The sequence below is a fragment of the Adelges cooleyi genome, unplaced genomic scaffold (genome assembly GCF_023614345.1).
Source record: "Adelges cooleyi isolate 19-005CV unplaced genomic scaffold, UGA_ACOO_1.1 ACOO_flye_CR_arks_rails_tigmint_CR_PRNA_30, whole genome shotgun sequence".
Classification (NCBI taxonomy): Eukaryota; Metazoa; Arthropoda; class Insecta; order Hemiptera; family Adelgidae; genus Adelges; species Adelges cooleyi.
In genome coordinates, this window is record NW_026095971.1 from 21,972,561 (window position 1) to 21,998,704 (window position 26,144).

Below are 26,144 nucleotides of genomic sequence, written 5' to 3' on the forward strand. Positions count from 1 at the left end.
AGCGGTATTCGACGAACGCGATATTAAAGGAGGAACAGTGGTAAAAAAAAAATAAACCTAGCTCTACTACAATAATGGTAATACCGTTTTTATGCAGTCTCTCTCTGTACACTCGTGTACACACAAATGTATATAATATTATTAGAACAGGTACAATTACGTTTTATATTATATAAGTTGTAGTAATAGTATAGTTAATAATAGTTAATCGTTGTTAGTTTAAAAAACTAACGGCTATTAAGTGTCAACTCGTGATTTCAAGCCGTGGTAACTCCAAACCATTGCCGGTGTCTTGTCAATGTTTTTTATCCCGCAATGGTTGGAAGTTCCTCAGTTTGGTCATGTCAAAATCTTCTTCACACGCCAAGACGAGACAGCAGAGAAGAAAAAGAAGACGCTTTTTGTATTTTGTAACGGGTTCTGGTAACTCCACCACCGATTGCGTTTTTTTGTTTCAAAAAAATAAAAAATAAGTACAAAATTATTTTGAATTCGCAGCCGGTGGTGACTGTTTCCACACGTTGTTACAATACAGTCTACGGCCAAGATCTAAAAAAACAATAGTAATAATATTATGCTATGATAATGATAGTTTTTTTATAATATACTGAACTTGTACTTGTATGATAATTTAATTTTTAATACTATAGATGAATCCGCTAGATAATTTTGTATATATTATATCTGTATAAAATGTAAATTAACAGGTGCGTTCTTTACCCCGGTTAAGTGTAATTATTTGTAATCGTTTTAACCTCGAATGTGGAACCTCATGGTGTTGTGTTCTTGCGTTTCAAAATCTCTCGGTCTTCTTTGTGTATTGTACTTTTAAACATGCGATTCATCAAGGATAACTAGTGTCTTATCCTTTGCCCTATTTTTTAGGAAAATAATTACATTTTATAGTTTTTATTTTTAAAAACATTTCTATTTATATTGTTGTACATGATTATGTATAATTATCAAATATTTACCCTTTTTTAGTATTTTCCACGGCACTATCGACTTTTAAAACTTGAATGGTAATGTATGAGTATAATATGTTTAATTAACTTTTTAAATAAAGAATAATTTACTTAAAATTTTAACTTCGATCATAGGTTTTGGATAACTACTTTTTTAAGTTATAGTAGCCTAAAAAGTAGATATCCAAAATTGTTTATCGACCAGCCAAAATTATTCTCAATTTAAAAAGTTAATTAAATATAATATGTATACATTACTATCCTAGTTTTAAAGGTCGACAGTGTTCTGGAAAAAAAGATAATCGTTTAATATTGTAAAACAACATAGTGTAGTTGTAATTATTTTAAAAGGAAACGAGTGACATCCTTTATGAATCATATTTACTGGTTTATCGTATGACATTACATTATACTTAGTAGAGTGATTTCACAATTAGAGTTACACAATTATTGGGTTTGACACGTTAAACGTATGTTCTCACCTTATGGTGAAGTTGGTACTGACTACCATCGCACCTCTATATATAAAGTATCTCCCTATATATTCTACAGATATATATTAGTATATAATATATATATTTTAGTATATTATATATAATTATATACTTTTATTTTTGTTTTTTTTTTAATATGAATCATTGTACCAATACAATTATTTGTACGTTTTTTATTAGTGATATTTTTATTTTTATTAAGGCATCCGACGTGTAAAGCTCTTGGTCGACTGGTTATAATGTTATTATGAGAATTCTAATGATTTTTTTTTTTCAGTGTGCAAGCCCTCGGGATTAAGCTCGTGGTTACCGATTGGTCTTTACGGTTAATGTAATTTGTATTTTTTTATTTTCAATAACGTCCTGCTCATATTATACAAAAATAATATATTCATCGGACCGCAACGATGATTTTATCGGCCTAAAGTATTAAAAAAAAAAAACCATCTGTATTATCTATCTCCTGACGCCATGCGTTTCAAAAATCCTTCGGGTGGTATTATCGACGTGATTACGGTTATTAAGTGCACTGCCGATTCCTTTGGTGGTCGTTTCATAATAATAATTAAATCCTATGGCAGCGTGGTGTGGTGTTCGACCGGTTGGCCGAAACTGGTTTAAAAAAAATTAAATATTTTCGTGTAGACCTTTAACCGTTTGTGGTGGTGTGTGTGTATGTTTGTGTGATGGATAGATTGGTGGCGGACGGGTACACACATTTGTCGAAGGAACCCGGGCTCTATATATAGCAGCTCGTCGCCCCTATTGGTACTATATAATATGTTATATGTCCCAAGCAAGACGGCAGCAGACGCAAAATCTTAAATAAGTTTAGCCTACTATAAAAATAAGATGTAACTGTCCTGCGCTTCAAGTCTGTGGCGAGACCACCGTCGTCTAGTGGCATTTCTACCACGCTCGGGTTTTGTATAATATCTTAATGATTTCCTCTTCTACGGTTTCTGCCAACGACCTTTTTATTTTTCTTTCGTTAAGATTGCAATGTTAACACAACGGCGGCGCAGGGCTTGTGTGTGTTGACCATAAAACCGACGGAGAGAGAGAGAGAGACTGACCTTTGATTTTTATTTTACAAAACAATAAGAAAGACACACGGGGGGGGGGGGCGGTCTGTGAGAAAATGTGCAACCGCGTGTTCTTCCAATAACGATGTATTATTATTATTTAGTATTAAATTTGTGTGTGCGCATTTTTATATTATAATATATTATGTTTAATAATAATAATTGTACGGACGTGGACCGTGCCCGTTTGTTTGTGTGTATGTACACCGGAGTGCAATAATAGTGTTTCGACTTAGGAGGAGAAGGAAGTGGCGTCAGGTTATTTTTTTCATGTATTGTACGGTGAAGGTGAATGGATGCAAGTAGTAGTGTACATACTCCTGCTAGACCGTTGGCCGGACGTTCAACTCTTCTCTCTACGGTATGTGAACTCGGAGTCGTGGCCGCCACCACAGTTTGACTAGAAAACCATCTGGGAAATATATTATTATAACTGTTGCACGTTTTTTTCGGTTATGCCATTTTCGTATCCTATGAAAACGAGTAGAGTCATTAAATATAAAACCAGAGATAGCAGCGTGTACACACTTTTTAGTAAAACAATAGTTTTTACGAACGACCATTTTTGATTGGTTTGAACTTTGTGCAGGCATAGTTCCGAAAATATTGCACACGCAATAGCGTGTAAATATACAATAATAACGTAAACTGATAAGAAATACTGATAACGAAATTTTCTACGATAAAACTAAAATGGCCGCGTAAAGGTCGACCAAACGAATTCATTTATTTTTGAAAAGTACGCTGCCATTTGGAAATAAAGTGGGCATATGCAACAACCTAGTATATTAATTGAACCATGGTGACACAACATTACAGATGTTGGATGAATAAATTTATCTTTAACCACACTGTATAACGGAAGGATGGTTTTTTTTTTACATTTTTTTGGTCACGCTGACCTGAAATTATTAAAGTTTGTTTACATTTTTCGGTTTTTTTTTTAGCGCACTATCTGTGTTATAAGCCATTAGCTTTCATCGTCGTCACCACGACAGTCTGGTGTCTGTGTTTTCTCGTTAAAAGAAAAAAATTCATGTTTTTCGCGTACATAAATATTATTATTAATTTTTTATGAGCGTTTTTAAAAAAAAAAATTATTTCGACATTAAATTTTGATCTTTCACGCGATTAACAACGTCGTTTGGAATTTTTTTTCCATTATGTGCACTAATCTAGTCGTGTCGTACAAAAACAAAATTACACCGTCTCGATGAACTGCACAAGGCGGCGGTGCCAATGACCATGGTCCAAGGATAACCGTTGGCCGTTTTTTTATATTATTATTAGTATTATTATTCTATCATTATCCACGGTGTATACACGGCGGAAACGACACGCCCATTTCTTATGCACACATTTATTTATATATATATATATGAGAGTAATACGCTCTTCTAGACGGATCTTATACGTTGTGTAACTGCAGCCAAAAGTGTAGAAAAATGATAGTTCTCCTATTTTTTTTTTTTTACTCTCTGTGGATACACACACATCTGCACCTTTTTATATAACCGGTTGATGGTTGTAGTAATGTGTGTGTGTGTGTATGTTATTTACTCAATTCTGACCGAAGGTCGAAGGCCTCTTACGGCTAAGAAATCTAAACACGTGCTAACCGTAGACTTTTGAGCAATATTTATTAGTTATTACTTGTTATATTATACTTTTCCTCGAAACGCATATAAGACACGGCGCTTCTCGGGTACCGAGTGAATTGGTAAATTAGGCGCAAACAACTAAAGGATTATTGTTTACTTGTCGTGTACAAATTACAAAAATCTCTCAAAGTACTTCTACTGTGTTAGCCCCATGTGTCTATTGTGAAACGGAGGAATATCGTTGAAAACGTCACCGAATCGATGATTATTTGTGTTTTCCGAATACATGCATACATATGCACCCTCAAGCTACTCGTTATATTATGTTTCAAATTTATTGGAACTAATTTATCACTATAATTTCAGTCTACGGGGAAAAAAACAACGACGAACGGTCGTTGCACTTGAATGCAATGTTATACAAATTGCAGAAAGAATTATTCAATCAGTTATGAAAGTTTTTCTTTAGTAAAATACAGCATATGTAGCATACCGTTGTTTTTAACTATAGAGAAGAAATCTGTCCAGATAATATAAACTCTAATGATTATATTTTTAAACACCAGGTGTGACGAATCAAGTTATTTTTATTTCGTGTGATTAAGAAGGTTCAACAGTTTTCTAAAAAAACTGATTAAAATACAAATTACGAAAAAACTTGTTTTTCTTCCATTTCTATACTAATATTTTCTTATGAAAGACTTGGCGATAAAAAATCAAAACCGGCTAAATAATGAAGGTTGTAATATATTTTTTAGTATTAAGAGGACGTCGTACCCTTTAAAAATAATCGTAAAACGTGTTTATGGAAAAGCGTGTGTAGATCAAAGAGAGAAATGGTCTTGAAAAAAATAAATTTAACTATGTTCTCTCGACGGTTTTTTTTTTTTAAGAAAACTCTAATTTTACCTTAAGACAAACACTTGAAAATGACAGAGTTAAAATTTCAATTGGGAATGTTATAATATATAAAATAGCCGACGAGAGGTCGTTAGGTTAAAGTTCTCATCTTTTTAAATTTGTAAAAAACAATTGTCAAAAATAGAGAATATGCGTAACTATGGTGGTAAGATGTCTTTTTTTTTTAAATCGCTGTCGAGGATGCTGTGATAGTCTGAAAAGAAAATTGACTGCCAATTACTAAACCTTAATATTGAGATTGTGTAAAAAAATTGCTTATACCTAACTCCTTATTAAATTGGAATAAGACACGTCCTCTTAAGAGAAACGGAACGTGCTAAATTTTATACAAATAAAGACTAAAACGATAAGTCACTTTTTTAAGTGTTTACTGAGCCGATTTCAAGTGTTTTTTTAATTTTTATAAAGTTAAACATATTCTTCAAAAGGCCGTTTTATTTAATTTTTGTTCCAAAAATTGTACTACAAGCGTTTATATTTTTCCTTTAAAAAAAAATTCAAATTCAATAGATACACATGGAAATTACTTATACATTGGTAAATCATTTTTTTCATCAATCTTTTACTACAACTCGTGAGAAAAATAACTATTTAAGTTCTGTAACTAAAAAATCTTCATGTTTTGTCTCCTTAACTTTAGTCTGCACATTTAAAATGGCTACTAGATCAATTTTGTTTTTAAATTGTTTATTCTTTGCCCCTTAATAAATAGCCCTTTCCGTTCTCCTTAAATAAATGTTTTTTAATAGTACCCATCATATTATTATTATAATAAAGAATTGATGGTCGATATGTATATTAATGTTTTAGGATTTATTCAGCTAATAACAGTTTTTGACATAAATTATACACAAAATTAATAACTTATTTTTACAATATTAATAAGTACTCTTAACAACATTTTTAAAATGCAAATGTATTTTTGCTGTCTTTATGACTTGCCTTCAGTTTAAAAATAAAAAACTTATTTCCCCTGAAAAGGGAAGAAGGGTTATCTGAATTTGAGTTTAAAGCGATTTTTAAAATGGAGCACGCCTAAAAAAGATCCGGTTTTCTCAAAGTTTAGTTTGAAAAATGAAAACCGGTAATTTTGTAATTTTTTTTTTTTGGGGGGGGGGGTAAAGTATCAACTTTAAGTCCCAACCAATAGCTTTGAACTGACACTCGTTCATCATCGCGTCAAGCCAACATATTTCTCAACTTTAAAAATAAACCCTAAAATTTGTAGAATAGAAAAAAATTTGGATTTTTCTTTTTGTATTTTCATAGATTGGTTAAGTTATGATTTTATGACTGATTCTTAAATATTATGCTACTAAAACTGAAATCGAACCCAATAAAATAAAAATATTACATATTTCTTTAAGATCCTCGGATTCCCATTTTATTAGATTCATGTTAAAACTTGGAAGAAGTAATTTTATTTTTCAGGGAAAAATATGTTGATGTTCTTCTCTTTTTCGACGTACTTGCTGGGTTTTTCAATTGATTGTATTGGCCACTTGAAAACTTTTTTAATATAATATTATATCGTAAAATGGAATACAACAACGATAATAACTACTATATTTACCTGGATAAGTTTTTCAACAACTTCGAAAGTTATCAATAAATTATATAATGTCCACCTTGAACACCGCGATTAGCCTATTATTGTGTTATGTCGGTGGTTCGGGTCGTACGTTGTTAATGATTGTTTTTTTATTTTGTTTGTTCATAGTAGATAAACATTTCTGGAGAAGAAAAGATCTTTTTACGGAACATGTCTTCTAATGGGTGGCAAACTTATACACATACCTAAACGGTTGATTGACCGTTCCACGAATAAGCTTGTGTGATGTCTGTGAGAGTATACTAAAAAAAGTACCGATGCCAAACGACATGTTATTATTTTTATGACAGTGGAAAAAAAACCAGTTATGATGTACAAGTCTAATATATAAAATATATTATATTTAACTTTTCCCAATTGCAGATACGTGCGCCGGTCCTAGAAGACACGGATGTCTAAGGAGTTGCTGGCTCGACACCGCTACAGGCGTTTCACTTGACGTTCTATCATTTCCGTTGCCATCAAGGTTTTTTTTTAATTTATTAAAAAAGTCTACCCACACCGGTGTACTCGGCATAATCGATTTTGTGTTTTTTTTTTTTACCTACTGCCTACACCCGTGTATAATTTACAATAATTAGGCAAAATACAACGACACCCCCGTTCACTGTGTTTGTAACATTTTATATACCGCCGTAGTATCTTGTATAATATCTCTAAAAGGCAATAGAAATATATTATGTCGGTCTATATTTCCTTTTAAATATGCGACGCGATGGGCGAATTGAAAAGCAGGTAGATTTAATCAAGTAAATTGAATCGTTCATAACGCAGCAAATAGTGTGTATACCTTTGCGGGGGACGTTACTTCGTTATTTTTTATATAGCAACAAAAAACTACCATTTGTACCAATTCGACATGACTACTTTACTAGGCCCTTTTTTTTAAAAAAAACTTTCAATTACAATTATTATACATCTCAAACGAACTTTACTTTGGCGTTCGGGTATAACGGGTTGATGAGACGTAAAAGATTATTTTTTAATGTAAATAGATGTACTGTAGTACTAATTGTTACTTACTGGCTAGTAATAATTTCATTCGAGTATAATACTGTACGTTGGAAATGTAATTTTTAAAGTTACCGTTAAAGAATTCCCAAGTAGGACAGATAATGATCTTGCTGATGAGTGTCTTGCTATCTTAATTTGACTTTACTGATGATGATATATTTTATCACTGGAAGAAACGTTAACCTTATAGTTCTAGACTATAGTGGTACTAAAGTTTTGTAATACTTTTGATTGGCATGCATTGTCACCATTCTGAGTGTTTCAAAATTATTATGAATTAATAATGATTGACACTTCTTAGAACTCGAATACTTCATTTCCGTGTTGGTTTACTATTGTTGTTGTGTATACTTACATTATAATACTTGAAAGTTTCTAAGGAACTACTATAGGCAAATATTACTATTGGCGAGTTACCGCATCTGGCAGTCTGGGACAGTTTTCTACTCCTTTTTAAAAGCAAATTTAATTAATATTTAAGCTCTTTTTACTTAGTGATAGTCGTTTTTTACCGACTTTTTGTTTGTTTAAACGGTGTGTAATGCACACTATGTAAAAATACACACATCTTAAAATCGTAGAGAATTTTAATAAGAGCGTGGAAGTTTCAAAGTTATTTTAATAACTTATCCTACAAGATAAATTTTAACAAAATTAAACACGATATAAATTGCTTGAAGTCTAAAAATTCATTCTCTTTTGTGCAGAAGAAAATGTCTGGATGTATAATTTACTCAACAATAGAATTGACTGTTCAGAAATTTTTATACCCATAAAAGTTCCACAAGTATCGCTTCGTTCCTCTCCTATGTTTTATATACCCTATCCATGCACATCTTTTTTGATGTTTTGAGTAAACATTGTTACCTAATAACTTGATTTAAACATTTTTTTAACAATATATTTAAATTTCGAAACTATGTAATATTATGGATTTTTATAATTGTAAAGCAAGTAATCATCATGTAAAATAATTACAATATAAATCATTACACAAAAGCTTTAGATTAGGTATCAGTTAAAAACAGAGTTAATCAAGTAAAGACATTAAACATAACATTAATACAATAATGGTGTATAAAACCGTGACATAACCATTTTACATGTACGATAATAAGTAATAACCTATTTAAACGTCAAATATACAATTTATAGTATTACAAATTATTATAAGTGAAAATAAAAATTCTAATCGAAGACAACCGTGCAGATTTTTATCTCCAAGTGCGAAGCAAAATAGTGCTGTGCGTGTAAGTACTATTGTTTACAATAGTTGACAAGTTTGGCGATAACTACCGATTCAATACAAATTAACTAATTGTAAGTACATGATACAATAAAATATATAATAACTAGTATTGCAAGGTTAAACCGTGTATGTACAGGCCTTTTTGGGTTCGACGTGAAATAAATAGTACTTTTCTAATACAATATTATTATACTTATCAAAGGAACATTTGTTTTTTACAAACATGATAATAACATTGTGTAGCAATAATATTCATAATAATTGTATAGTAAAATATAAGTTAAAGTGCAAATAAGTTAAAAAGATTTTTTTTTTAAATAGACAAGAGAGAGTCGGCTGCGAATTATGGGCAACTTCATAACTTAATAAACTTCATATCCAGGACTATTCCGCGTTTATAGGTAATGTGTATTTATTAGATTTATCGTTGTCGCCAATTAACGGATTGGTTATCACGAAAACTTCCTGTTCAGACCCGCTGCCAGACAATTCAGTCAAGTCATCTGCTCTATTGTTGCTGACCCTGTGAAAACAATATACACATGAATTACACTTTTGAGTCTTTCAAAATGCGGATATCATTAGAACAGAGGTCGATCCGGTTCGATGGACAAGCAATTTATGCACAGTAGACAGCTAAATGTTATTATAGAGTATAGACAATAGTGTAATTAATGTATAGAGCTGTAATATCATAAAATGCCTTGTACTCGAAAACTAAGCAATAAAGAAGACGAGCGACAGTGTGACCACTTTAATTAGAAATAAATAGTTACTTTTTTTATAAGTTATCATTTCACTGATAAATTCAAACTTTGTATGATAATCTGATTATATTATAATCGTTATATTTGTATCGCACGGTTGCCCGTTGCAATAGTGAAACAAATTAAAATTATGTACCAGAGAAATGTAATTTCGTCGTACTGGTCACACTGCAACTCGCCTTTTCGCTTACTTCATATTTTATTTATTACCCTCTGTTGTTACACACCCGTTTGAAAAGAAAAAATACTTCACATAAATCAATTCTTAATAGGTAGGTATTATTTATTAAAAATAATACCTACCTTTTTTGGGTATACTGTTATGTATACTGTTTTTTTTATTTTTATAAAATCAACAAAAATTAGTATAAACAAGTAGGCAGTATAAATTTGAACTGTCGCCGTTCACAATATTAATAGCGAATGACAATTTTTAGGACTCTAAAAGGCCTGCACTAAATGGAAATGAAGCAACTATTTTAGTTTTAGTTTATGATTTATAGCTGTGAGATAACGCTATTACCGTGCTTGGTGAGTTTAGTTTATACATAATCTGTGTACAATAATTCAAGTAATGAGAACCAAAATAAGGTGTAAGTAATTTTTACTAGAGAGCAAAATGATGAAAATCATATTTTCAATGTATTCTTACGGGCTATGCCCATAAATCGTATGCTTTCTTCATGATATTTTTCAAAATTATAAAACAAACGCATATAGAAAAGTTAAGACTAACCCTAATCGATGGTCCATACGAAAAAAACAGCAAATCTAACCTGCTGAACGAAAACCACACTTTAGCCCTTTGATCATCTCAGCTGAAGTGTTATTTTTCGTTGGCAATTTTCATGTGTGGTTTTTCGTATGCGACATCAAAATATTGTATGATCACAAACTTGTTTTTTTCAAAAACGTCACTTGTCATACCGTGTTTTAGTTCCCATTACTTCAATTTGTACCAACCGAACTACTAGTCTGTCCCTTAAAGTGATATAGAGGAGCCGTTTCCTATATCGCCTGTATTCCACTGTCCACAATGTTTTGACAAAGGTTGCGACTTTTAGTTTGACCATAGCCATAAAAAAATTAATGTGTACGTATCAAAAGTATATTTTGACAACTGGCTTCTAAAACTTGTGCTAAGTACCTACAATTTCAGGTAACACTATATAAAATCGTAGTGATGAGTTTCATTAAATGATGACACAAGTAGCGTCACCGCTATTATTTGCCAATTATTGTATAAATTCTTTCTAAAGTGGCTGCACTGAAAATCGCGACCCTTGTCGAACCAATGTGTTTTAGATGGAACGGCTCCTCTATGGTCAGAGTATAATATACTATGTGTGGATGATGGCTAACCGATTGACGTTCAAACGGACATGGTGAATAGAGAGTGTTGTGCTAAGTATGTATGTTTTGAGAGGAAATTAATTAGGAATTGGGGGAGGGTTCATCCTGCGGCCGCAGCTACCGAGTGAACTATTGACCATACTGCGTACCAGTTTTTTATCACTGTTATGACCTGTTTGATCTTGTTGTACAACCTTTTCAGGTCGTTGTTCAGCTTCCTGATGATTTCCTCGACGGTGCCGCCGTCTTCCGTCTCTTGTCCCTGCGACTGCGGCCGAACGTAGCCAATGGTTTCGGCGTCGGCCTCTGTGGTCGGCGGTACGTCCGGGGGCGGCGCGTCGTTGTCGGGTTTTCCCTTGTCGTCGTCGTCCAGACCGTCAAAGTCCATGCCGTCCGTGATTTCCTTCCACAACTTGTCGAACCAGTCGGAAGCCGACGCGAACGAGTCGTCGTCGTCGTCTTCGACCGCGGTACCGTTATCCGCCGGTACGGGCGTTACCGTGGTCGTGGTTTGCACCAGCCGCGAAAACTCTTCGATCTCCTTGATGAGCTGCCTGGTCTTTTCCGGGTCGACCGAAGGACCGCCGTACGACTTGTTCTTGGCCAACCTCTCGAACAGTTGCCAGTTCTCTTGCAGGGGACCCACTTCGTTGGAGTCTTTGCTCTGGGTCTCGCTGCCGGAGTCGGTGGACAAAGAAGCCGGCGCACCAAGGCTGCAAGTGACCGCCAGTGCCGTCAACAAGGCGATCGCCGACAAATTCAACTGCGGAAAACAAGGCAAAATCAATCGGATTAACAAACGTCTCATCAGGTATTTATTATACATAGGTTCACGATCCGGTGATAATGAAACGGGGGGGCCTACTACTTAATTAGACGTGTCGAATTGAACGGTAGGAGAAGCGAAGAAAGAAAAAAAAAGTTATATCATTCCGGCTGTGATCGCGCGAAGAAGACGACTACTTGTTCGTCTTTGAAGGACAAGGGAAACGCGTAATCGATTATAAACGCACCGTGGAACCGAATTAAAATTAGTTTTGTATTTTAATTATTGCAATTTTGGCCATGCGCGCGCTGTACGCTAATTTTTTAATTAATGTAAAAGGGTAGTCCGAGTCCGATCTACTTCCGGATTTCCAAGAGTTATTGCCAACATAAAATGTTGCAACTCCTTTGAGAAATTGTCTTTAAATTTCTTTAAAAAAAAAACCTTTCGCCGTTTTGTGTGGTAAACAAATTTCTAAAAGACAATTCAAGAACTTAGAAAGGCAAAAAGTATAATGCAGACCAGTTGACCACCGGTAAAAATCTAATGTAGTTATGATCATAAATTAACATCATTTAATTGTAATATGTCCCTAACAAATATTCCGTAACTGTTATTATGATACATTGTTCTAAAACGTACAATATTGTACTATCATAAGATGTCTTATTGTTTTTTTTAAATATTATAAAAATTGTTGTACTTGAATCTTACTGACTGTTTACTATCATTGGTCCCTATAGAGATGGTCGGTAGTTCCTATAAGTTACCATACTAAGACAATATGGTGTATGGCTATATTATGACAATGTAATATAAAAATTAAAAATGCACAACGGGGGAAAACAAATTAATAAATGTATAATATCTAGAAAAGTATTACATTATAATAACCAGGGCTTGATAGTTCATAAACACTAAAAAATGTTAACATTTGCATGCATTTATGCCCTTAAAAAATATATAAATATGCACTAAACATTACTAATTATTGTTATAGATTTAATTACAACCAATTTGTTTGAAATATATGGTAATATAGACGCTTTAAAATCATAAAAAGTTCAAATAAGGCAATAAAAAATAAACCATGAACTATACGCCAAATAAAATTGTATAATATACTGAAATCTGTTACTTTGAATTGATTTTCTATGTTACCTAGCATTTAATACTTAGCAAGATTGTTATAATTCAAGTCTTAGTAATAAATATTTAGAAAATTTTCCACCTCATTTTTTATCTCTGTGTTGAAGATTATTCCCATAACTCCTCAGCATTTAAAATTAAAACATAATATAGGTGTCTGGTGAATGTAGTTTGTACGCTTTAATAGGACATCGGTTTAGTATTTATATTTTAACTGCATATTTATTTTCATTCATATTGTTTTTTATTTGGGAGCAGTATTGTCTGAATGTATTACTATCGATGTGAACTATTTTTTTAAAGTATTAAATATTATTTATTTTATAAATTAATACACCGGGTGATTCTTTTAACGCCCTACACTAGTTTACTCTTAAAATAATTGCAAATTTGAAGCGTTTTTTTTTTTTTGATAATATTTTTGATTATGATATATTACTATACGAGACAATATTTACATTTTTATCTTTTTAATTATTTGCTAAAGCTTTACCAACTTTTAAAACTTAAACGGCAACGTATATATTTAATTAGCCTTAAAAATTAAGAATAATTTTCTGAAAACATTGTCCGGTCGATAACCAGTTTTGAATAAACAGTTTCAAAGTTATTTAAGTTTAAAATTTCGAATGGGAGGTGGAGTGTGGTTGAGATAAAAAAAACTCTTCTTTCCACCTTTCCTACCATCCTAAATTTTAAACTTTAATAATTTTAAAACTATTACTTTAGAAAGGATCATTTTTTAATTTTTTTTTTTATCTTTCATCAGGTCGTATTTCGCATATCGTACACACTCCTCACCGTGTACCCGTTGTTGTTTAATAAATATGCGATTTAACAAATTAGTTTTTATTTTAATAATGTTGACAACTCATATTGTATTGAACTCTAAACATTTCATATCCGTTTAAACTGGCATTGTAAGTCCAGTATAAATTGGTGTACAACAAAAAGTTATTACATAACAAAGTATGTTATAATGTATATTTAGCACGACTCGCGACTTAACAACGCTTTATCTAATAATGTTAAGTAGTTTTTAATATATCTTTGTCCGCGGTGTAAGTTCTGGGAAATAGTTTGAATTGTGTTAAAACATTTTTCTCGACGAATTTTTAACGTGACCGTGAAAAATGATAATTAGGTCTGGGACGACCTTTAAGAATTGCATACAACTTACAAAATAATACATTGTTATGTAAAACGGGCTTGAAGAATAACAATAATTGTTCGATTTTTTAATTTCGGTTTTTTTTTTTTTACATATTTTTAATCGAGCATTGTCAATCAGAGTGGATTTCTGTTTTGATAAAAAAAAAAAAATACTAGACATTGTTGATTTTATTTTTCAAACTCCCTTCGGTTGTTATTACTATACAATATAATATTCTTCACTTATTAGCAACACCGGTGACCTCCAAATCTTACACGCATCAATATTTGGTCAAAACAACTGCAAGCCCATAAGCGTTTTTTATAAATGTGGGAAATCCACAAGTTATTCAAGTTTAATAAATAATAAACTACTCAGAGTAAAATATGTCGTGTAAACATATAATCACGTTACATAAATAAATTATAATAGTGTATTATAGTAAATATATGTACACGTCTATGTTTGTGCTCTTTCGATGAAGGACTTCTAGTGTCTGATCAATTTTTCCACTTGCACTTAAATACTTCACATAATTCATGCACAACAAACACGTCCTATCGAGTTGTTTACATACGATTTAAATTTATTATTTTTTTTTTTTATAAAGAAAGCCTAGAAATAATGGTCATCACTCATTAATAATATTATATAATTTATATTATGTTATTAGGCAACGTTTAATTTAAAAAAAAAACAACAAAATAGACACGGTTAAATAATATAAACACTATGATAATATTATCTTAATAATACTCGCTAAGAAAGTTTGAATCTCAAGCCAAAGACCAGCGCTTAAGATGAACACGTTCAAATAATACTTTATTGTGAAAGATAAACTTTTTTTTTTTACTTTAAGACACTGACTACTATTTCTCAAAAAAAACTTAGAACTTTGAATACCAATGTTGGACACAACTTTTTTTGACAATGAAGGTTTTTTATTTTGTCGTTTACCTCACAAAGGTCGGACAGAGTGTGTACGCTTAAGTATAAAAAATAAGTTAAGATTTAATAATTTTCATGGTGACTGGTGTTCGTGTTCGCATTGAAAATAAAATTTTACGATCAGGAACTTGTTTTTGAAAAATATGTCACTTGTACCCTTTTGGGCGTTATCATATTTTTATTATTGGTATAACCACCCCCCCCCCCCGTTCCAATTTAGCATTATATTTTTAACCTTTAAAAAAAAACCATTAATATCCAAATATAATAATAATATAATATATATAATAATATATTAATATCCATTTTACAAACTTTATCCTAATATACAAAATATTACAGCTTGTGCTGGGAGGGGCGAGTCGGAGGGTGACTTTTAGCCAGCATGACGGGGACCTAGCACAGGGTGTATAGCCGCTGTAGTAATCAATCTCATATAAAAACACACAAAAACCAACAGTACACTTTAAATGTATGATATTATTATAAAAAAATTTAATAAAAATCTATTGTTCGATGGGTCGACATAGGATTTTATCATTAGGGGTTTTTTTTTAAAAAAATTTTTTAATTAATTTTTATCAAACCCTTACCGGCGTGCGATGGTTGTCCATGTTTTTTCTTCTCTTGTTAACAGTGTGTGTGTGTATTTTCTTTGCAATAACAGTGTGTGTGTGTGTGCGATTGGCGACGTTATCCTTTGACGTTTGAGCTTGCCGGACAGAATGAACGCCAACGTTGTTTGGCTGTCGTCTTGGACCGTGTTTAGACCGACGAAAAGACCTTGAGAGGTGTTTTCATTTATATAATATATATGTATGTATATATTTTTTATTATTATTGTTGTGTCTTGGCGTAAAGAAAAACAATTCGCCGCAGGATGTTCAATATTACAGCGAATCTTTGGTGTAAAAAAAATAAGTATATATATATTGTAATATTATATACTTATTACAATTTACCGACAAATTGTATAATTATATTTAAAAAAAAAACGTCCACAGTTCAATTCTGTACCTAATGTACAAGTACAGGTAAGACAATTCGTCGCACGTTTTACACGGTATTCGGGTGTATCGCGATTGTTGTTCGATCAGTGTAGAATATAATATAGATAGGTACACACATATTTTGTGTCGATGATGAGTTTTTTGAAACCTTGAAGTGCACATGTATATATGTATATATATTACACTATTTGGTTTTCCAGAAGAGGAGTCATACCGGCATTTGGCTGTCTCCTTAACTTCTTCTCCCTCTCCGGTCATCAGCCGCCGTCAATCTGGATACCTCTCAATGTCGTCTAGGTTGTTATTTTCATGGATTTATCCGTGTATATAATATTAATTTTACATATTATTTTAATGTACAGGGCGATTTATTATATGGATTCGACATATAAATATCGCTCCGACAGTGTTTAAGGTTTTGTAGAAAAAAAAATTGTTTTTAACCAAACATTATGATGTTTGTCCACTAATCTATTATTATAATCTTTGATGTATTGGTTTTACAATATTGTTTTTAATGTCTGGACTGATCTTTTCAACGACATGTCCTGTTTTAATGTACATACAGAGTATGGATGACAAATCATTTACCAAAGGTACGATGCAGTTAAATTCAAGTTTAAAAAGCTGTTTCTTTTTTTGGGCAGAGCCTTTTCGTTTTTAAATGATATAATGAATTAATTCGCCGTGTAGGTATAGCTAAAATAATTGTGAACTATTGTTTCAACAATATCTATAAGTGTTATTTTAATTTCTTGATAAAGTATAATATTATTGATACACCAACCACTGTCTTGCTATACAAGTTAGTTATTACTCTGGTTTACACTACCTCGGCATTTCAGTGTCGTTTCTGTGATCGCCCTGTATGTTGTTGAATTAAAACTGTTTTATAATATTATATAGTGATTTATAATAATTATTATTTGTGCAGTCTTGTGGTACAAGTCAATGGCAACGTGGAGAAATACGGGTATGCATATTATTTGCACGCATAAAGCGGTGTCTGTGCAAGGAAAGCCAAATCAATCGGGCGGCAAACACAAGTCGTTGTAGTAATATATAGTAAGTGATATTATAATTAATTATCATATTAGGTATACACTGATCGGCATGGCAATAATGATGATCCCGTCTAATGGGTCGGTATGGATTAGTCAGTGCCGGTATACAGGGTGATCCATCTGATGCAAAGTCATCGGCTAATGGACAAACGGACTAATGAAAAACATAAATTTGAAATATGTTCCCAATTGAAAAAACGAGTTCCATAACTTGTTATACGTATGGAAGTAAACCATTTATCTGCGAGTATAGGGAAAAAAGTGTTTTCAGTATGTTTGCATTTTCAGAGAAAACCAGTTACACTTGCATCAGGCGGATCACCCTGTATACTACTGTAGTGAATTGGATCTGTGCTTAAGCTCTGCATATTCTATGTATTAAAATTAAAAAGTTTAATGTTTTTTTTTTTATCAAGGATATTGTTTATCAATTTAACATTTAACACTTTAAGTATATTAGCATTTTTATTTTATAACAAAAAATAATAAAAATGTATGCAATATTACAATTTACAGGTATTTTATACAAGTTGTACGCTTTGCTTATGTTCTGCAAATGTGTCAATAACTTTGCTTATGTTAATTAAGCGTGTCATATCTTTTTCTTTTTTCATATATGGTAAATCTGTAAGTCTGTCCTGTCTCACTGAAACCTTAAGCCAAAATCTTTATTTTTCTTATAGCAGTAAACGAGCGTTTACAAGATGCAGACCTAACGAGGAGAGTGATAGCCACATGAAATTGATAAATAATACTGAATGATACGTATACTGTTATCAACTCTCCAAAAAGCTTTTGGGTTTTTTTTATATTAAACATTTTTATACGCAGAGGTTTTAGTACATAAATAAACAAGACAAATGTTAAGGGGGAGGCTTATTTTATTTTTGGGGGTGCTAATACCCTCAAATCCTCTCTTAAGTCTATTTAAAGTAATTTTTTCTTTTGAGTTTTTACAATTACATTATAGTATTCGCTTGAACACAATATTATAGTACATTTAGGAAGATAATTGAGCAATTGAATCCAGCACAAAGTCACATAAGTTTTCATAAGTATATTTTGAGAACCACTTGTTATTAGGAGTAGATTCAATTAAATTATATTTATATACATTAGGAGGAGCGAATTCAATGGTCGAATAAGGTGCATTTACCTAAAATTGGCAGTCAATTTAATTGGTCGCCGTGACTTTTAAGAGTGAAAAAATAAAAATAGGAAGGCTCCAAAATTTGGGCCAACGTTAAGCAAATTGTGGTTTTTTTTTTAAATTTAAATATTGCACAATGCGACCTTCCGGAGAAGTTTAGTGCATGGCCCGTTTGTGTGTTACTTGTTAAGTAATTCATATGTGTAATTTATTATTATTTTTTTACAACACACACACACAGCGTGTCTTATCGAGAGCCAATTGGGGAAGTCCACTGTTCGCGACAAAACGGGTCTGTAAACAAACAAGGCGCTAATTGGATTGTGTTTTAAAAACGTTTTTGTGTGATTTACTAAATTGCCCATCTTCGACGAACAACCGTGTAATTTCCCGTCAAACTAGTTTCCACGTGAACGGATTCATCATTTAAACCATACGACAATAATGGTACTTATTAAATATACTGGCAATTAACTACTGTTTTAGTTAAAAAAAAAATAAAGTGAAACTGAATTTGTCAAGACTATAATAAATTAGGTATATTTCTCAAGTGTATGTACACATATATTTATCCGCAAAGCAATTTGAAAAATTCTAATACTTGTAAATGACTATCGAATTGATTGATTTAATGAATATTTAAACAACTATTTCTTTTTTTTTTAACGATTACATTTCTAATTAATCCACAAAACCTTAACTTGAAAATGAATTGATGATATTTTCTTCGACCAAAATTGTAGCAAAATACAAAAATATTATATATATGTATATATAAAAACGTCTAATAATTATTAGCGTTGATAATATTGTATTTCAGGAGAAAATATTTAGAAATAATTATTTATTATAATGATGGTGAAAAATAATTTTACACGTTTTAGAAGATATTGTTTAGATTTATATTTAAGGGAAAAAATCCTTTAAGAAAACAATTGTAAACGTTACATTTTTGGTCGCAGTTTTAAAATGATGACAAACGTTTTTGAGTATTATTTTAAAAATAGTGTTCAATATTTCAAAAAACATGACAGGTGCCCATTAAAGTCATAAATAACACAAATATGTCAGTAATATTATTGAAAATATTTAAGCTTCTGGCAATGTATTTAAGTTTAGATATTATGTTTTCTTATTTATTGGAAAGCATTTAAAAACTAATATCATTTTCCCAGTAGATGTGTGGTATTGGCATATTAGTAAAAAAATTATTAAAGTTTATGAAAAAAATAAATTAAAATTTTAATCTTTTAAGGATTTTAAGATTATTTTAACTGTAATTAGTAAAAGTATAAATATGCTAATAAAAAACACTAAGTACTATAAATTATACATCGTTTGTTTTATTCAGGACTTTTAATAAATATTATATGAATACATTTGCATCCACATAAAAAAGTTTAATACTTCATAATTATTATTAATATAATATTCATAATATATTTCTTAAAGCGCAGCGTCTTATGTAATATATGTGTTATTCACAACAATAAGACTTAGTACTTCAACATTCCCAGTACACTTAAAAATTGTATTTTATTTTTAGTATTTTACGCGCAATATAATTAATCAATTCTAATTTATGTTCTTTGTAAAAATCATTAATTATAATTAATTCAAGGTTGTATGTAGGTTTTTTGAATATTACTTAAAATTACTTTATTTTTCGTTCAAATAAACAGCGTTTGAGCGGGAAAACTGCTGATGTCATTCGGTTAGGATAATATTATAAATAAAAAAATTAAGCATCACCGATCAAGCGTGTAATACACATAATATAACCTAGAACTGTTAGTGACAAATTTTATACTGTGCAAATAAATTGTCTTGATTTTCAGTACAATACGAATAGTATGTAATTTTTATTTTTAGTTTAATTAAATATTTAATATTACGCATTATATAACCTAACCATATTTATCCATATTTTATTCACAAATTCTGTACTTATGGCGCATTTAACGGTTTGAAAACTTTAAAAAAATGTAATGCGGAATGTTCTATTTTTAAACCGACTTATAATTTGCGGTTGCAAACTTCCCGTGTTGGCGTGTGAAAAATTATAACTAATTAGTTAAGACAAAGTAAACACAAACAAGTACATATTATAATACAATACAACATACTGTGTATATTATTATAAACACATTCCTTTCAAGTATTATAATTGAAAGTAAGATCCATATCTTCGCAATATTATAGGTTTTACAATATTAAACGAATACCTAAAAATAATATTATTAATATATTCAAGGCACAAAATTGATAATATAATTAATAAACTCGTAGTCATAATAATCCTTGTCGGTATGTTGTTGGTTCTGAAAATACAAAAAAACCAAAAGTGTTAAGAGTTTTAGCTAAAATAAAGCAACCCATTAAGGTGTATTTATCTGTTTGCATTGTCCGTTAAATTGCGCATAGTAAACAAGACCGTAAAATATTGTTTTTTTTATTAGCTATTTTACTGTTTGAAAACACTGCAGCTCAAATATTGAACACACACAGGTTGTACGTTTTTAGTTTACCATACAATTACATTTATTTTATAATTTTCACAATTATTATATTGATATTTAATGATATGTTATATAAACGATTTACATATTATATATGTTTGTTATATTTATTTAAGTAATTAATTTGTATTTGTTGAAATATACAGAATTCAGATTTTAAGGTGTTATATAATAATAAATATCAAATATGCACTATTTTTTATGTATACACAAAATAAAAACTATGCCCAAGGGTTTGCTCTGTAGTCTGTAGACTCTAGAACTATTTACATGGAACTATTGTGTTTATTTCTAAAGAGTAAATATCAAATTAAATAATCAACTAGAATTTAAAAGAAAAAATAACCATCCGTAATTGGTAAGTATTTAGTAAATATATAATATATTTACAATTTCTACATGTGTACTAAATTAAATTAAAATTTGTTTAAAACGTTTTAAATAAAATAAAAAAACAATGTTCTTAACATGATTAAAACATAATTTTTAAATTATATTAAAAACAGTTTTAAACATAGTTTGGCCTAAAAAAAACTATCCATGGTGCCTTTTGACATACTAGATAGGCAATATGTCTTACATCAGTTGATGTATAAACTGATATATTATGGTTATAGTGTAATCTCTAAGTGCTGGGTTAAAGTTGAGAGAGGTCACCTACTGTTACTCACTGGGTTAATTGAATTAAAATAAGTGTTTGAACTAATACAATTTTTATTTTGGTTTGTTTATAAATTATTACATTTTAATGCTGTGTAAGTGTTTACTGGGCTACTGTGCAGTAATGTATATTTTCTTTAATTCTTGTATTTACTCTTAGCTTATAATTTTTTATATATATAATATACTTGAAACGAATCCTTTACATAAGTAAAGTAGTCTAGTGGTAGGTATATTTTTTCTTTTACCTATCTAGTTAAGGAAGGATGTTTTCTATCGCTATATTTTCATATTGATAGTAAATAAAATCCTACACTTTGTTTTAATCATTAATTAAATTCTGCTTTTCTTGATAATATCTTTTCAGAAGTAAAATCAGGTAATGAACTTTAATTTATAGTTAAACAAAGTATATAATAAAAGAGGATTGCTCACGTATTACGTGTAATGTTTCATACTACTGTATTTTGGACACTGTCCGTGATGATAAATAAATAAATAAAATAAGTTATCAAACAATTGTATACATATAATATATATTTTAAACAAATATCAATATCATTAAATAAATTTATTATTAATATAACATGTAGGTTTTTGTTTAATCATTACAATTACTACTGTCTCTCGTAGCTTTCAATATATTTAACGTACACAATATGCAACATTATTTATAAATACATTTTTCTCAACGAGTACATCATAAACACGTTTTGATAAACATTGATTGAAATAAGTAATGCACGTACACATATTTTCAAGTTGGTGCTATGAAATGAAAAATATATTTCTATATAATTTTAAGTTAAAATTTATAAACTTGGATTATTGAGAAAATAATAAACCCAAGTATACATATTTTTTGGGGTAATCAATCGGTGTGTACGCGTTTGATGTGTCTCGTGAGACATGTGTTTAGAGAAAACGATTTCAAGCAGACCGCACATTTGTAGGGCCTTTCTTCTCCAGTGTGCACTCGTTTGTGTGTTATGAGTTTTACTTTTTCAAAAAATGACTTAGAACAAACCCACATTTGTAGGGCTTCTCACCAGTGTGCACTCGTTCGTGATGTGCGAGACTTGATTTTGCAGTAAATGATTTTAAGCAAACGGCGCATTTATAGGGCTTTTCACTATTGTGTAAGCTAGTATTGGCCCTGTAACAAAACAAATCCGTAAAATAAAAACAAAAAAATAATATTCTTTTCACATTTGTGTGTTATTGCTAATTTTTTTATTTTGAGAGATGTAAAATTTGTTGGATTTGCAAAAAATTCAACTGAATAATTTTGAATCATCCAGATAAAATGATAAAGATACAATTACAAAACTATATATTCAAGCGTATTCAATAATTCGTTTAAAAAATGTGAATATCTCTCAGGTGTTTACTCGCCACTTTTTAATTTTTTTTTAAATTTTATATTTAATGTAAACTTACACTGTAGATTTATAAATAAGTTTATGAGTTATTGAATAGTGGATGTACTGTATATTAAAATATTATGTAACGTAAACTACAAGAATAACATTTTTGCTATTTAGTTTTAACTAAAAGACTAGCGATAATTTTTTATATTAAATGCATTGCCTTACATAATATTTTTATTGATGACCTGTTTTGTAGTGCTTTTCTGGGTCGATGAATGTGCACTATGTGATCGATTTATGATGTGTTGGGCCACTTTCCGTTTAGTGTTAAAAGACCTCTTACATCTTTGCAAATCCAAAAGCCCATTTTCTTCAATTTCAATCGGAGATTCGTATAATAATGTCCATCTATTATATCGACTTGGACTTTAACCACCGTTGTATTGCACAATTCTCTGTTAATAAAAAATATTTGGTAGTGACTGTGCAATATTTTATCATCACTTTATATTTAGGTATTCAGTTACCATATAAAAACCAATTACTTGTTGTTTATATTCCCGTCGAATGAAAGATCGTTGTGCGCCGTCAAGCAGCAACTACAACATGATTTTTCAATGTTGGTTGATTTTGTTTCTTTCACAAAGGTTTCAGTAAACTCCTCTTTCATCGTATCCTCGTCGTCTTTATCAATTTTGTTCACAGTGCCGTAGTAATCGTCTGTTTCGTCTTCAATTTTGATTTTCGATTCAGAAAACCTGAAAAATAAAATGTATATAAAAGTATACAAAAAAGTATTTAACAATCGTGTCCTGTAACTGAAAGAAAAGATTATAATATGGGTGACCTTAATATTTTTATTTATTAACATATTATGTATTTAAAATATTTTGTACTAAAAGTTATATTACATGTATTTATTATTGACATTTGTCTTTTGTCGCTCTATCACCAGTTCATCTTCTTCACAAATCGACTTGAAGCAATAATCGTCTGATTTTTCTATTTCAATTTTTATTTCTCCTGCTTCGTTAAGTCTAAAAAATAAAATCCATTTTTAAAACAAGTATCGACTCTTCTATGTTTACTTTCAGTTTAAAAACTATAGACTTAGACCGTAGAAGTTTGTCTAGTCATAAAAAATAGGACCGGAACGGACAGTAAAATTTAAAAAAAAACAGGTCGGACCAACCAGGCTAGGTTAGATTCCCATCTAAAAAATAGAGTATATTTTATAAAACAAAAAGCCAATTTTCCCAATAGCCCTAAAAAAATGAGACCAGAAGGGGTAGTACAATTTAAAAAAAAAATTTTTTTTATCCATTTAAATAATGTGAATACAAACCAGACTAGATTATAATTTAAAATTTAAAATACAATTACACCAAATAGAATACCTGTCCTAATTTAAATTGAGTTACTGTTTTCTTTGCAACAAAATGTATTTAACTTTAAAAATCACATTACTTATTATATGCATACCCGTCAATTGTTTTTCGATAATCATGGATTGCCATTGGTGAACCATTGAGTGTTTTCAATGTGATTCAGCTCTGGTGTTTTCTCTAAGGCTTCGTTAAAATACGATTTAACTTCCTCGTCTTCTTCTGTTTCGATCATGGTACCATTATCGTTATCCATATTATTTTTAGTATTTTTTGATTCTCACTAGTTTACCTTTAAAAAACAAAGCGTATTTTAAAAATTACATTATCCAATCTTAAAAAATTTAATACTACACACAATATGAAATACAATTTTCTTTCTCCATAAAATTATAAATTAGTTTTCACTTTCTGTATAATTATATTAATTATACTTTTTACATAATTAAAAAATATTTTTTCTTTTCTGTCAGATAATAATAATAAGAAAAAATATACACTTTATAGCATAAAAAATAATGACTACTTAACAACAGTAACAAATTAAAAATAATGATTAAATAAGTATCCATTAAATAAGTAATAACCAAACCATTACTGGTTGGATGGTATTATAATGGTTTGAAGTTATAACTCATTAAAGTCATGTGTCAACACTTTAAAATGTTTTTTTAAACATTAAACAGTTTTCAAAATTAAAACACACACTATGTAATTTATTAAATAAAAACCGTTTGAAATGTATAAAATTATTTATGGAATAAACATATATAAATGCGTCTTGTAAAATTTATAACCAATGCTACTACGATGAATATTACCCGACGACTTTTGCCATCGGTATTAATATTCTTGTTGATAATATTTAAAACTAAAAATTGACTGGATTGGTAAAGTATAAAAACATTACAGATGGTATAAAAGAAAACTCTAGAGAAACTATAAAACTTTTTAAACAATACATATATATCAATAATAATTATATATGTTATTCACACTAAATAGAACTCACAATTGACAAAAAAACCTACTTTTCAACTGTCGTTTCCACAACCACAGTTCTCTCTATAACTCAAAAAATGAACGTATGAAAAACACTTTTAAATTGTTTAAAATTTCATAATGCACTTTGTAGAACAACAGCCGATCTCAATATGGTTCGGTCAATATTCAAACAGTTGACCATATCCAATTATTATTGAGTAATGCTATGAGAAACTATACAGCTGTACATTCCATTCCAATAATATATTATTCACACTAAATGTAAAATATAGATCTCACAATTAAGAGGGAAAAAAAACCAGTCGAAACCGAAAAAATACTAATAATATAATAATTAAAGAATAATAATATTATTAATAATAATAAGAAAGTGTATTCTCTTTATCTCGATGCCTTCACGTGACTTCTTATCAATTATCGTCCCTACAACCACAGATGGCAATTCTTACAATAACTTTTCAACAATGTTTGAAAACTGTTTAAATTATTTAAAAAATACAATGCCTTACACGTAGACTACAGAATCGAACGAATTGTTATAAATTAATAAATAGAACCATAATGTTACTGAGTACTTACGTCTTACTATTACACAGCTATAGGTACAATGAGAATGTGTGTGAACTGTCAAGGTTCTGATCATAGACAAAAGTATATAGACAAGTAGCTCTGATCCCTAACAACCGGTATAAAATGCAGCAATCACTGAAAACCGGTGATAACGTTATAGTGGGTGGGTAATATTTGTTCGACAACTTTTTTCTTCCAATCACCATTTGTTCCAAACGTTTTGTGTAACCAATAAGTTTTTGTTGTATTTCAAAAAGTATTATACTTAAAAATGTGTTCTTACTTTTAAAATATTCTCCACAAAATTCCCTCTACAAGGTGGTAATTTTTTTTT

At 30.3% G+C, this 26,144-nt stretch overlaps 2 protein-coding genes across 10 annotated transcripts; both read right to left on the bottom strand.

The window, feature by feature from the left end:
• Positions 1 to 9,110: 9,110 nt before the first annotated feature.
• LOC126838956 (uncharacterized) lies at positions 9,111 to 16,155 on the bottom strand. 4 transcript variants are annotated; one of them, XM_050573775.1, is made up of 4 exons: positions 15,746 to 16,155; positions 15,671 to 15,713; positions 11,211 to 11,824; positions 9,111 to 9,464 (listed from the first exon to the last, which is right to left on the bottom strand). In XM_050573775.1, exons 2-4 carry the CDS (start codon positions 15,689 to 15,691, stop codon positions 9,326 to 9,328), a joined length of 774 nt encoding a protein of 257 aa, XP_050429732.1. In that variant the 5' UTR covers positions 15,692 to 15,713; positions 15,746 to 16,155; the 3' UTR covers positions 9,111 to 9,325. The 4 variants fall into 4 exon arrangements, with proteins under 4 accessions (XP_050429732.1, XP_050429733.1, XP_050429731.1 ...); XM_050573776.1 differs by having other exon boundaries at positions 11,256 to 11,824; positions 15,671 to 16,154; XM_050573774.1 differs by having other exon boundaries at positions 15,671 to 16,153.
• A 6,079-nt stretch (positions 16,156 to 22,234) lies between these two features.
• On the bottom strand, positions 22,235 to 25,939 carry LOC126838476 (uncharacterized). Of its 6 annotated transcripts, none has more exons than XR_007685701.1 (6): positions 25,820 to 25,939; positions 24,333 to 24,527; positions 23,762 to 23,887; positions 23,378 to 23,668; positions 23,076 to 23,305; positions 22,235 to 22,636 (listed from the first exon to the last, which is right to left on the bottom strand). XR_007685701.1 is itself a non-coding variant. In XM_050572950.1 (6 exons), exons 2-5 carry the CDS (start codon positions 24,365 to 24,367, stop codon positions 23,146 to 23,148), a joined length of 534 nt encoding a protein of 177 aa, XP_050428907.1. In that variant the 5' UTR covers positions 24,368 to 24,527; positions 25,820 to 25,939; the 3' UTR covers positions 22,235 to 22,636; positions 23,076 to 23,145. The 6 variants fall into 6 exon arrangements, 5 of the variants coding, with proteins under 5 accessions (XP_050428907.1, XP_050428905.1, XP_050428902.1 ...); XM_050572950.1 differs by having other exon boundaries at positions 23,396 to 23,608; XM_050572948.1 differs by having other exon boundaries at positions 23,396 to 23,662.
• Positions 25,940 to 26,144: the final 205 nt, after the last annotated feature.